The 13,647-nt window shown below is 33.9% G+C and overlaps 1 protein-coding gene across 2 annotated transcripts in view; it reads left to right on the top strand.

Moving 5' to 3' along the window:
- LMO3 (LIM domain only 3) overlaps positions 1-7,732 on the top strand; it is a 66,555-nt gene extending 58,823 nt beyond the window's left edge. For both annotated transcript variants that reach the window (XM_044678289.1, XM_044678290.1), the window contains exons 3-4: positions 382-507; positions 7,519-7,732. In XM_044678289.1, coding sequence (XP_044534224.1) covers positions 382-507; positions 7,519-7,624 — 232 coding nt within the window. In that variant the 3' untranslated portion in view covers positions 7,625-7,732. The remainder of the gene's footprint in view (positions 1-381; positions 508-7,518) is intronic.
- Positions 7,733-13,647: the final 5,915 nt, after the last annotated feature.

The raw sequence follows: 13,647 nt of genomic DNA on the forward strand, positions 1-13,647 counted from the left end.
TTTCTTTCCACCTAAAATATTTTTGTTTGTTTGTTGTTTTTTTTTTAATTTGGCAATAACACCAAAGTTACATGGATCTTATATTCGTGTTACAATCCAAGAACAAGATTCTTGCCATGTATTCAAGCTGGTTATGGCTTCTGTTTGCACATGGGTATATAATCCCGCTTTGCTGTTTCCTTTTATTGAACAAGAGAACTTTGAATGAAATAATGATATATAGGACACCTTCCCCAAATGTTTATATCTAATACATAAAAATTGCTTACCTATATGTCATAAAATAATAGTGGTACTCTGTTTTGATTCTTTTTCACCCATAATTTCAGATTCCCTTTCAATCATTTTATTTTTGTAAAAAAAATACATATATTCTTTTAGGTTATTTGGTGTAACAGGAAACTGTGCTGCTTGCAGTAAGCTTATCCCTGCTTTTGAGATGGTGATGAGAGCGAAGGACAATGTTTACCACTTGGACTGCTTTGCATGTCAGCTTTGTAATCAAAGGTAAGAAAATTTTATTGGGGCTTCCAAATGCAGTGGAATAGTTGTTGGTTCTTTTTTAAGGCAAGAAAATAATTTAGTACACTAAACTTAAAGGAATTATTTGAATATGGCTGTGTGTTATTAACATTCATTTAGTACAGAAATATCCAATTGGGATAGGAAAAGAAAAACAGATGATTCCATAATTTCTTCCTTCAAATAATTAATCTAATTAATTAAATGCACCATTATATTACATATATTTGTAAGAGTTTAATAAATTATTGTTTTCATTCCAGTCCTTTTCTTTTTTATTTCCTTTTCAAAAAATTGCCAACTGGACATTGGTAGTCTAAAGAGTAGACATCGTGCCTTAGTTTCCTCATTTGTAAAATGGAAATCATAATAGCACCTACTTCCTTGAGTTGTTGTGAGGAGAAAATAAGCTAATATTTGGTAAACATTTTTCAACTCTAATAGCATTAGGTAGATGCTAACTCTCATCATGATAACACTGCTGTGGTACTTCCTCAGCATAAAGAGTAAGCCTCCTAGGCTCTTTCATATTCAATGATTTTTTTTGCCTCTTTATGGAAATTATTCACAGTGGATCCAACCAACTTCCTCTGGGCTTCGCTCTAGTTCTAAAACAAATTGACAAAAGAAGTTTTGAGGAAAACAGATATTTTTATATGATCTCTCTATTTTAGCGTATAAATAAATAACCTTGGCAACTTGAGTTTTCTTTTACCATAAGATATGGAAATGCTACTTCAAGGGACTTAACATCCTAATCAAGACAATATGAGTGTGTGTGCATGTGTGCGTGTGTGTGCGTACAAGTACACTAGGGAATCTTGAGAGGAACAGCACTAATAGTTTGGGAGACCAAGAAAGATCTCATGAAAAACTTAAATGTCAAGAATATACTTTCTGTAGATGATTATCTAATGTGAATCTCCCTTTTTTAGCAGTCTTCAATTATTATATAATGCTTCATATAATCCAGAATTGGAACAAAGTTATACATTTTCATGTTTTATGTGCTGCAAGTTATTTGGATAAAGAATATTCATTTGATTTGGTTAAAGGATGCATAGCATCTGTACTTTCTTCTTCTACAACTTCAGGTGTATTTCTGAAGAATTTCAATAAGCAGTTAGACATGTGCCATTAAAATACACATTAAAGGAAGACTTCTTTCTCCCAAGGGATAATTGGAAGGGCTCATCTTCCTAGTCCAAAGAGTAGGTTTTATGACACTAGATCCTTGCAACCACAGATTACAACCCAAGCACTTTTGGCTGAGACTCAGAAAAAAATGATCAAATGCAGTTTATTTCCAAAAGGCATATTATTAATAGACTTAGAGTAATTGCATTGATTTATTACTTTGGTCTACTGACCTAAGGGTTGAGCATCCCTATTCTAAGCATATTTTGTACATAAAATTAAATCATCATACAAATATTAAACCCTTCTTAAACTGTATTAGGATACAGAATAATTGCAGGTTGTTAATGCTATTTACAAATCATGCATCAATTTTATTTCACCACAGAAATAAAAAAAATGCATTCACAATTAAGTCTCTCTCCCCAGTAGAACTCAGTCAAGTAAGACAAACACTCCTAAATTCTGACTCTAAAACTGTTCATATTCTTATTGCTGTAAAACACTACTCTAGAATCATTATGAAAGTACCTAATATATTTCTGTTGTCGCTTCATTTATTACATGCCATAAGGGGGCCGCATATCTTTAGTGTTGGTTATGCACAATTAGCACTTAGTTATTATCTTGTCACTTTAGCCCATACAAGACAAACTTCTTTAATGCAAGAAGTCAGCTAATCTTCATCAGTCAAGCAAAGCAGGCAATTTTTGTTACCCTCAATACAAAAGGTTTTCCATGTAGGTGACACTTTTTCCTAGAAGTTAGCTTGGAAAACCATTGTTTCCAATAAAACCATGATAATTCATGGTACTCTACTTTAGGCAGCCAAATAATTGTAATAATTGGTGGCTTTTCAAGTGGAAACACAAGGCAAATTGTTGGTGATAGATAACTTTCCCAAAGAGGAATTTTTTGTTGTTTTTGAAATGAGATATCATGAATGTCAAGTAAGGTTATTTATCAGGTTTTTAGTTCAGATTTTTAATTGTATAAAATGAAAATCTCCAACTATTCAAAGCAAGTCATGCCTTTTAAGGCCTAATTGGTCCATTCACAAAATTCTCACTATCCAAAATCTCCATATCCAAAAATATTATTTCTAAGTATAGAAATCTAAGTTCCAAATTTCCAAAGAAAGATGAATTAGAATCTTCCATGGGTCTTCATTCTCCAAGATGAAATATGTATATGGAAGCAATTGTTTATAATCCAGGATTTCCTTCTCCTAACTACAATATATAGCATTTTCTCATTATGAATGAGTCAAAACATAATACAATGATTTAAATTAGTCTTCCTTTAAGATCCATTAATAATCGGAGTGTTTTGAATACTTACTAGGATTTGAGAAAAATCCTTTCTATTTTAATTATTTTTAATAAGTATTTTTTAACACTTACCTTGTGTGTCAGGAATTATAAAGAATCAAAAAGAATCTCCCCAGAATGGTCTGACAGTTTACTTGGGGATACTAGAAATTAGAGAGATCAGTGTGTTTTAAGGTATATGGTGATCATGGGAATGGTCAAAAGACTTCATGGAGGAAATAAAATTCTAGGACTTAAAAGATGAGATATTCCTTAAGAGTTGGGATGACTTACTCATCCTGTACTAGACCAATCACATAATGGGACTTGATAAATGTTGAGAATTTAGAGAGATACAAAGGATTGTGGAAGTTGTTTCCATCAAGTAAGAAAGAAGGAAGGAAAAAAAGTAAGATGTCTTCTGAAACAGAGTTCGCGTTAGGGACTCAGTGAAAGAAGGCTGGAGAGCACCAGATGACAGTGAGCTTTAAATGGCAGGTTAAGCATTTTGTGTGTGTGTGATTTTGAATGGCAGTGTGGTTCAAGTGGAGACCTCAAGATACTACCAGGTAAATTCAATACAATTCAGTGAGGACTTATTGAACATTTACTATGTGCCAGACACTCTACTAAATGTTGGGAATATGAAGACAAAAAATGATTCTCTCCACAAAGATCTTATATTCTCTACACGTGTTAATCTTTGGACATGTAAGTGGCTCAGTGGATGGAGAACCAGACCTAGAGATGGTTCAAATCTGGCCTCAGACGCTTCCCAGCTGTGTGACCCTGGGCAAGTCACTTAACTCCCATTGCCTAGCCCTTACCACACTTCTGCCTTGGAACCAATACACAGTATTGATTCTAAGAGGAAAGGGAAAGGTTTAAAAAGAAATTCATCTTTGTTGAAAATGGCGTTTAGAAGGTATAGGAGTGCCTGGAAGCCACGAGGCCAGTTTGTAAGCTATATAGTAATTTAAGTCAAAAGGCTTTATCATCCATTTGTCAGATTTAGGTGCTTAATAAATGCTTATTTCCACTCTCTCCCTACTGCCTTTTGTGATGAGGACCAGGACTAGGGAGTGATGGTGTGATAATGGTGCTAAGTACTTTGCAAACGTAAATTGTTAGAGATCTCAGAAAGCACCTTGCCAAAATAGTGTACAATATTTTCAAAGTACTACTAAATATAGAGAGAAAAATTTTTAAATTAAAAAATAAATAATTAATATAATAATAATCTAATAATTAATTTAATTTAAAAGAATCCTTCCCCCACTCTGCAGTATATGGTCAGTGAAGCAAATGATCACAATCTGAAAATGGTATGGTATAGCACTGAAATCCTTTTAAGTTTTCTGGAATCCTGAGTGTCAGCCTGAAACAGAAATATAGACAGAGAAGAGAATTGGGTCCTACCTAACTGTTTTTATAAGAAAAAGGTGGGACAGTTAAATTGCAATTGTCTGATTTAATTTGCCCTTACCCTATTAGGAAAGTTAAGAGCTGTAGCCTTTTAATGACCCTTTGAAGGGATGGTAGTAATGGAAGTGCCTTTTCTTTATTTTTTTCTAAAGCTTTCTTTATGTGCCCAGCATCATCAGGTATTTAATGCAGAGGTGTTATTATGTAAACATTTTTAACCCTTTCAGGAAGTTCTCAAGATTTTTTTCATATGAATTCAAATTCAAATTAAGCTACTAAAAAAGCAACCACCAGGCCTCATATATAAGTCCTTATACTTTTGTAATATTGGCATTGTAGGGGAAAAAAAAAGATGAAATTATACTTTAGACCAAAAGTATTTTGGTGAAGATTGTTAAGTTCATATCTATTCCAAAGTTGTCAAAGTAGGAATCGTTTTAATGACTTAAATTTTCAATAAAATTATTTTACATGGAACCATAGTCCATTACTCTACATTTTCTAATCTAGTCTAACAACATTTTCAAATATGATAGCAATAACATTGATGTGATAAAACACTATTTTCATAATTGTAAGGTTTAAATATTAACTTCATTATTTAAACCCCTAGTAAAGGGCTAAAATTACTTGACAACTGCATGTTTCTCTTTTTAATCTTTGTAGGCTTTCAGAATGTAAATATCCTATGTAAAATTACAGAGTTAACTTTTATTCCCCTTTTTGCTGGGCATTGTGACCCTGGGCAAGTGACTTAATCTGCCTGGATTGGACTCAAGAACTTTCAAGGTCCCTTTCCTCTCTAAATCTACGGTCATAGGATGCCCATAACAGTGTAAAATTATAACGTATGTAAATCTATAAAAACAGTTCAGATATTGAATAGCATTATATTACAAAGCAGGAGACAACACTGGATTTGCAAACAGTAGATATGGGTTTGACTCTCCCTTCATTTTAATTTGAGCTTCAGCTCCCTCATCTGTAAAATGGGGCTGATGATGGACTGCCTGCCTCAGGAGATAGTTGTGAAGGAAGAGCTTGGTAAATCATCACGCTGGGTAAATGGGAACAATGGTTTATTGCTATGAAGACTTTATTACAATGATATATGTTAATATATAATTGGAGGATAACACTTTCATAGTCTGTAAAGGGGAAAAAGGTTTTTTAAAAGGTAAAATAATAATTATGACTTCACCTGTTGTTTTGAGAGCTGATGTACTTTTATTGATCTTAATGTAAACAGTTATAGTAACGTGAATTTTATAGTTCTTTAAGGTTAGTAAGAGGAGAGTCTTTAGGATATTCATTTTAAGTCTGGAAATAAATTCATAAAGCATAAGGAAGAGCTTTAACAGTTTTCGTTTTGAGATTATAGAAATATTGATTTTATTAAGAAATTAATATTCACCTCACCGAGACAGGGCCTATAAATCATTGGTTTTGAATTATAGTTTGTAAATAAGTGTACGTGCTATTTTGTTCCATCTCTAGGAAAATTTTGTTCTGGATGGAAATGCAATAGATACATTTTTTCCCAACCAAACATTTTTCTGTTTTTTAGTTTATTTTTGAGTTACCAGTATAATCTACAGTAACACGGCTTACGTCATTTTAAATTATCATATAATTTACAACTAGTAAAGGAGAGAAAAACAATCTAAGGCCAAGCTGTTTAAAGTTCATTATATCAGTCTTGACCTCCCATAACTCCGGGATTTCTAGATCATTGCAAGAGCTCCCCTTTCAGTCAACATCATCAGCAGGCAGTAATCCTAGAGGAGGGGGGGGTGAGGGGGGAAGTATACTCCATAAATAAACAGACCAATTTTCCTTTAAGAGGAAAAACTAATTCTTTTCATTCTACTTTTTTATTGTGCAATTCCCCCCTATCTTCCTTAGTGTAAGGATAAATTTCCAAAACTACCCAGTTGGAAAATAAATGGGTTCATTGTTTGTCTAGCATTCCAATCTTTGCAAATGTAAATCAGTCCAACTGCTACTCATTGAAGCCTCAAACTTCACAAAACATTAAAGGGTAGCTTTCAATACACAATTTAATCTGACAATCCACTTAGATTTCTACTTGAACATCATTAGAAATTGACTGTCTGATAAAGAGAGGCCACTATCAAAGGTCAGGGGGGTCAACTTGTATAATTATATGTCTGTTATACTGGGTCAACTCTAGCAGCCTGGACTGTTTGAAGGTTAAATTGTTACAATTAAATACATATATAAACCTTCCCTCCACCCCCCACCCCCACCCCCACATAGCTGCCCAGATGCTGCTGACCCTAAGGGGGACCAAAGTCTCATCATTTAGAAATTCTGCCACCCCCCTCCAACAACAAAAAAAAGCCTTAATAAAGAGCATTATTGCCTGTAATAGATTAAATAGCGCTTTATGAAGTCAAATGCATAGTTAACTAATGAAAACGGTTTGCTTTATTCACATCAGTGTTCCCTTAGTTAATTTTTTTTTGTTTTAACTTGAAATCTCCAAAAAATGCCACCATGGATGGTTTAGAGTTGGTGAGCATGTCACAAACAAGGAGTATCACCCTGCAGCATCATCTATTAAAGCAGCTGTCATGCTACAGACTTTCTTTTTTCATATTTTTAATCATTAAAAGGTAAACATTTTGATAAACAGAAAGCACTTAAATGAGCTTAATTTCTAAAATCTGCCTCGTTATTTTCATGTTCTCCCTCCCCACCCCACCCCCATTCATAATGTGAATAAATGGACAAAACAATGTAAATGCTTCTCTTTTCTTTCCAAGAAAGCAATAAAGTTCTATTTGTTCTTCAAATGAATAGTTCTTTAATAGGTGCTCACCCTAAATAAACCTGTTGGCTAAATATGGGTCTGCTTTTGCTGCCATCTCTTAATGATGGTTTCCTTTAAGACGTTAAGTTTTAAAATTAGAAATAATCCAGTAACATGTCTATAAAGTTCTGACTTGCCTCATTTTGATAAAGCGTTACCTAAGCCAAACTTCAGATTTAGAGAATTATGTCTTTGACAAAGAACCATCTTTTTAAAACTCTGCCTCTATAATGAAAGGGCCTTAAATCTGTCAAAATGATTCTTTTTTTATTATTATTATATTTTCAGATTTTGTGTCGGAGACAAATTTTTCTTAAAGAATAACATGATCCTTTGCCAGACGGACTATGAGGAGGGTTTGATGAAAGAAGGTTATGCACCCCAGGTTCGCTGATCTATCAACGTCACTCCACTAAGAATACAAAAGCACTAGATTCTTTTATCTTTTTTTGCTCAAAATGTATATAAGAATTGACACAGGAACCTATTGGATAGCGTAGATATAGAGAAACAGGATGATCGTGTGGAATAAAAGGCGGACTGCAGCTGTATGTAGTAAAATTGCTCTCCGTCAGAGTTGAATGTTTATTATTAAAAACAAAAGGTAATGTACATATTGTCAGATTCTCTTGCTTGCTCTTTGTTTTGTGTCATTTGGCATGAGATGTTTATTTTGGACTATTGTATATAATGTATTGTAATATTTGAAGCACAAATGTAATACAGTTTTATTGTGTTACCATTTGTGTTTTGTTTGCTTCTTTGTATTGTTGCATTTAGTACAATCAGTGTTTAAACTTATTGTATATTTATGCTTTCTGTATCTATCAGCTATTTTAAATGAGCTGTAACTTTCTATTAAAAAAATTAAAGGGTAAATCCCACTAATTGCTACATACATAGATAAAGCAAGTCTATCTATGTTAAATATTTAAGAAAACAAAAGTATTCTAGCAGCATCCATGACTACTGCCACTATGATGAAGGGTCTGTCAGTGTTTTCATTATAAGACCCCTATTTTCAGGGGCTTGAAGATCAGCTTTTTAAAAAAATGCATAAAAGTTTCATCTAAGAGTAATTTTATTTTTTGTCAACTTGGAAAAAAGTGGCATTTTTAGAATATATCTTTAAATCATGAAAATACTTATTAATGATTTCAGATTCTTGTACTCAACCTTCTTAATATGTTTCATGATTTTTTGCCAGCCTTTAGTCCCCTTTACAAACTAGTGCCTTTGGTTGTCATGTATTTTTTTTCCAAAGGGTTAATTTAGAAAAGTGTTACTGCCCTGGTGTGGTAACTTAGAAAAATATCAAAGTTCTTATAAAAAATTTTTAAGCATCATGTTATCCTTGATTTTTTCCCCCCACATAATCTGAGGACTTTGAAAAATATTTGGAGTTGCACATCAATTTGCTGAAGTCTTATTTCTATACAGTGAAGCCATGACATCCTCTCAGCAGTGTTAACTTGTGTCTCAGAACTGGATAATAATGTCTATTAAGACCAATTGGAAGAAGAGAAACAAGGATTGGATAAACCACTATGAAACCGATAATATTTTCTTCTGCATTCTCCCATCCTTTTAACATTCCAAACTGAGCACTTTTAAACTTGTTCCTCATACTCCCAACTGCTTTTATTTAAATGTAAAGAAATTATTTGCTCAGAATTCATCACAGAGACATCAAAAATCTGTCATTGCTTATTCTTTTTTTTTAAAGAGTGAAATATTATTTCTAGGCTTACCTCATAGTTTGCAAGTGAGCAGGTTTATAGAAGACAGAACAATTATGGAAGATGTGAAAACCTGAACTCCTCTTGGGTGGGATTCATTCCATTCAGTCACTAAAGCTGTTCTCACACAGGCACAATGAAGCATATAATTTGCGAAAGCAAATGTGGTGCTATTAACATTTTGTTTTTGTTTTGCTGTGCCTAGAGAGTGAATTTAGGTTTTCCACTGGTTTTGCAAAGAAGTTTTGTCCTATAAATATACAAAGAATGGAAGTTAAGGGTAATGAATGCATCTTATGACTGTTTTGTTTTGCTTTGTTTTAGACAGAAGTATATTTTCAGACTTCTAGTCTGGATGTGAGACATTTGAGGACTTGAATTTAAAGCAAAGCTTCATGATCAGTACGCATTTAAATCTGGAGGAAATATACACGTGTACACATTTTCTCAATACTTGCCAAAGGTTATTTTCAAGAGAACTTAATGCTTTGGAAAATAAACAAAGCATTTTAATGATGTTTCATAGTAAATGGCTTTACATTGAATATCACAAAAGTGTAATTAATTAGTACAGAGACTAAAATTCCAAATGAAAGTTACTTATTTTATGAAGAATCTTTTATGAAAAGAAGGGAAAATGTAACAAGTGGCTTTCATGTTATTGCCCTCTCATCCTTGATAGTTGCCTGAGGTCAAATAGCATCTAATTTGCAAGTGACTTTTAAAATATAAACTATTTTACATGTTGTAATTATGTCAGAACAATCTAAGGTAAATTGTGAGGAAAATTCAAATTTGTTGTGGAAGGCAATCCTGTCTTGGATGGAAGGTTGGACCAGGTGGCCTCTCAGGTCCTTTCTGATTCTGTCATCTAATTTAAGGTCCTCACTAGCAAAAGGCCAAACTAATTTCTTTTTACTTCTTTTCTAGTACTTAAAAAAATTCTTTTACTTACAAGGAAAAGAAATGAACTGGATTATTTATTATGTCCTCAATATGAATAAATTTAAAAAGTTAGAAGCTTGATTTCAGAATTTACACATTGAATTCTTAGAATCAACATCTGCACTGCTCTTTTAATAGTGACTTTTTTTTTTAAACCCTGTCTACAGTACACTATTCAGATTCACTGGATTGTGGCAAGTTTTACTCTTTTCTTTTTATAATTCACATTATGTTTCATTTTCCAAATCTTCCAGTGTTAGACTCCAACTTGGATTTTTTTGAAAAGAAGGTACAGTTCCATTCACAACATATTTCTTATATAATCTTTGTGTTGAAGGATCAGGGAAGCTCTACTTCACAAAAACACTGACCAAGTTTTAAGCTGAAATGTTTGTAATTTTACTTTCATCTTGCTTAATAAATATCTTCTGATCTCTTTCATCCATTTTTATACTTGGATTTATGCTTTTAATAAAAAGGTTATAACACTGCTTCAATCGCATTTAATTGTCAGAAGGTTAGATGATCTATATAGAAAACTTAAATTTAAACCAAAAGAAGAAGAGAAAGATGCTTGAATGCATTGAGACGCTTATGATATGGGTTAGTTGGGACAGAAAAAAAATCATCCCACAGTATTATTTTTAGTATCTCAGGGATAGGTACTTTGTGGTTTTATTTACTAGGGGAAGATTGTCAAAATTGAAGATCATAACTGTTAGGCAAAATTTTATACACATAATTGTAATCAGTTGATTTGAAAGTATCAATTGTTTTATTGTCAGGCTTATAAGTTTATCCATTTTAATTTAAGAATTAATGGGGGGAAAACCCCACTAAATTCCAAAGTGTGGGGTGTGTTGTTTTTTCCCCCAAAAGAAGTTGTTACTTAAATGAAGCAAAGCATTCACAAGTAAAAATACAATGCTAGTTGTGTGTGTGTGTGTGTTTTTTGGGGGGAGAAGGGGAAGTAGAAATATGTGAGTATTCCCTTAAGCAGTTAGGGAAATTATTTAGACCAAATCTATTCAAGTGTTCAGTTAATTAAATTACATACAATCTGTGTTTTTATTGTAATGGACTATTACAATAGCAGGTCAGTAATTAGGAATTTTTTTCACATGTAGGAAGAAGTGGAAAAATGTACCCACCGTTGGGGGAATGGATGAGATGATACAGGTTGGGAAGGGGAGAGTGGGAGAGAGGCTAGATGAAATCATCCTGTACTTCCCATCTAACAAGCATTTATTAAATGCCTACTCTGTGCAAGGCACTGGCGGTACAATGACCTGAGCTAGACCTTTTTCTTTAGGAATTCCTTCTGGGAAAATATGACATGTAAATAGGTAAATATAAACATGATAATTTGAAGAGAAGAATAATATATTAGTAGAGGGATTGGGAAAGACTTTCTGTAGGAAATAACATGAGCCATTTGAAACAAAAGATTCTAAAAGGTGTAGTTAAGAGGAGGGAGTGCATCTTAGACATGGGAATAATCTCTGCCAAGGATAACCAGTTTGTGAAACAGCGCAAAACATAGATTACTTTGGCTAGTACATCGAATGAAAAGGAGTGATATGAAATCCATGTTGGAAAATAAATGAGAGTCTGAGTTGTAGAAGATTTAAAATACTAAAAGAAGGAGTTTATATTTTATCCTAATGGCAATAGGGAGCCACAGGATAATATTGAGTAATTGGGTGGCTGGACTTAACCTTTGCAAAGATTATTTTCATTTTATAGTAAAGATGGCATAGTAAGGGAAAACGTAGGAAACTGAGAGTTCAATTAGCTTTTGCAAAAGGCTTCATAAGAATTTATGAGGGCTAAAGTTGGTAAAGAGATGATGTGTGTGTGTGGAAAGGTGGTTGACGTTTGAGTTGTAGAAGCAGGAGCAACAAAACTTGGCAACTCTGGTAATGGGTTTTCCTTCTCTAGGGAGAGGAAAAATTGAGGACAGCACTGAGGTGAACATGAATAATCTGAAGAATTGTAGTGCCCCTCAATAAAAATAGGCAAGTTTCAGAAAGGGTGGCTTCGGGGGGTGATAAGTTGTTTTAAATAGGTTGAGATCAAAATACATCAAGATCAAGATACAAGTTAATCATTTGAAGACATCTATAGAAGACAGGCAATCAGGGCTGCCTATGCAGAATCATAGATTTAAATCTGAAAGACACCATAGAGATTATCTATAGTACTTTAGTACTTTCATTTCTAGAAATATGCTATAGAACTGAGGTCCAGAAAGTTGGACTTGCTCAAGCTCATACAGGTAATGTCAGAGGTGTAAGAATCATCTTGAAAGAGATGATGCAGTACTGAGGGTGTAGAAAGAAATGCAAGACCAGAAGACTCTAGGGTACTTTGTGTTATATCCTGTGCATGATAATCCATATCCTGCCTCTGCTCTCATATAGACTATCCTCTAATGTACCCCATCTATATCTCTACCTCTCAGTATCCCTGCTGAGGATTTATCCCTTCAAGAGTTCACCTCTTACAGGAGGCTTTTTTATGACACAGCAGATGGCACTGCCCCATGATCTTTGTATTTTTATATTGATTTAACTGTGTTCCCTTTCCCTCCTTTCATGCCTCCCAAACTCCCACCCTCCCACCCTCTCCAGAATGTAAATTCCTTGAGCAGGGAACTCCTTTATTTCTGTCTAAAAAAAGTCTAGACATAAGGAATTTCTATTCGAAGAAACTCCTTTCTCCCCGTGCACATTGTCATCATGAAAAGCTCCATTACAACTTGTAGTCTTACAGAACTACCTAGAGTACTGCAAAGTTAAGTAACTTGCTCAAGGTCACACACAAGCCAGTCTGTGTCAGAGATGGAACTGCTCCAAGAACAGTTCTTTATCCACCTTTATGCCTTGCCGCATTGCATATATTTAGTACTTAAATACTGCCAAATATTCCCATATTTAAGGATCTGGGCATAGATGATCTAGCAAAGAAGCCAGCATTAGTCGAACATCAGAGAAGAGAAGCAGGAAAGATTGCCATTGTGAAAAGGAAATGCTCAGTGGTGTCCAATGCTGCAGAGAAGTCAGGGAAGGAGAAGCCCTCAGATAAGGTGATTAGATTTAATAAAGAGATCATTCATCATTCCTCATTTACTGCATTTCCATTTTGTCTTCTCACTCCCTCAACACCATGTTTATTCATGCCAGTGGCTTTGCTTATACACACACCACAGAGGGGTGGCATTTTTCTTTCTCTTGCATGTGACTAAAACATAAATGTCCTTCAGTACTGACCTTAGCTCCCCCATTCTTCCAAGAAGTCTTCCCTGGCTGTTCTAATCCAATCAGCCAGTATTTATTCCCTACTATATGCCAGGCACTATCTGGAATTCAGGAGGCTTTGAGACCAAAATCCAACAGTTCTTGCCCTCCAATACCCTGTTTTCTTGGGGGAAGATGTGTATGTTAATATATATATATATATATATATATATATATATAGAGAGAGAGAGAGAGAGAGAGGGCAGAATTTTGGATGATTCCAAAGTTTCAAGAGAAATAAGAGAGTTTGAAGTAGGGGGAATTTTGGAGAAGATAATTAATTAGGTTTTGGATTTGTTGAATTTTAGATGTTTATGGTACATCTAGTTGAGGATATATAAACATCAGTCATGAAGTTCAGAAATTTAGGGAAGAGGCTAAGGCTATATATATAGAAATGGAATTGATATGCATAGTGATCATAATTAAATACA

This window comes from Gracilinanus agilis, chromosome 5 (genome assembly GCF_016433145.1).
Source record: "Gracilinanus agilis isolate LMUSP501 chromosome 5, AgileGrace, whole genome shotgun sequence".
Classification (NCBI taxonomy): domain Eukaryota; kingdom Metazoa; phylum Chordata; class Mammalia; order Didelphimorphia; family Didelphidae; genus Gracilinanus; species Gracilinanus agilis.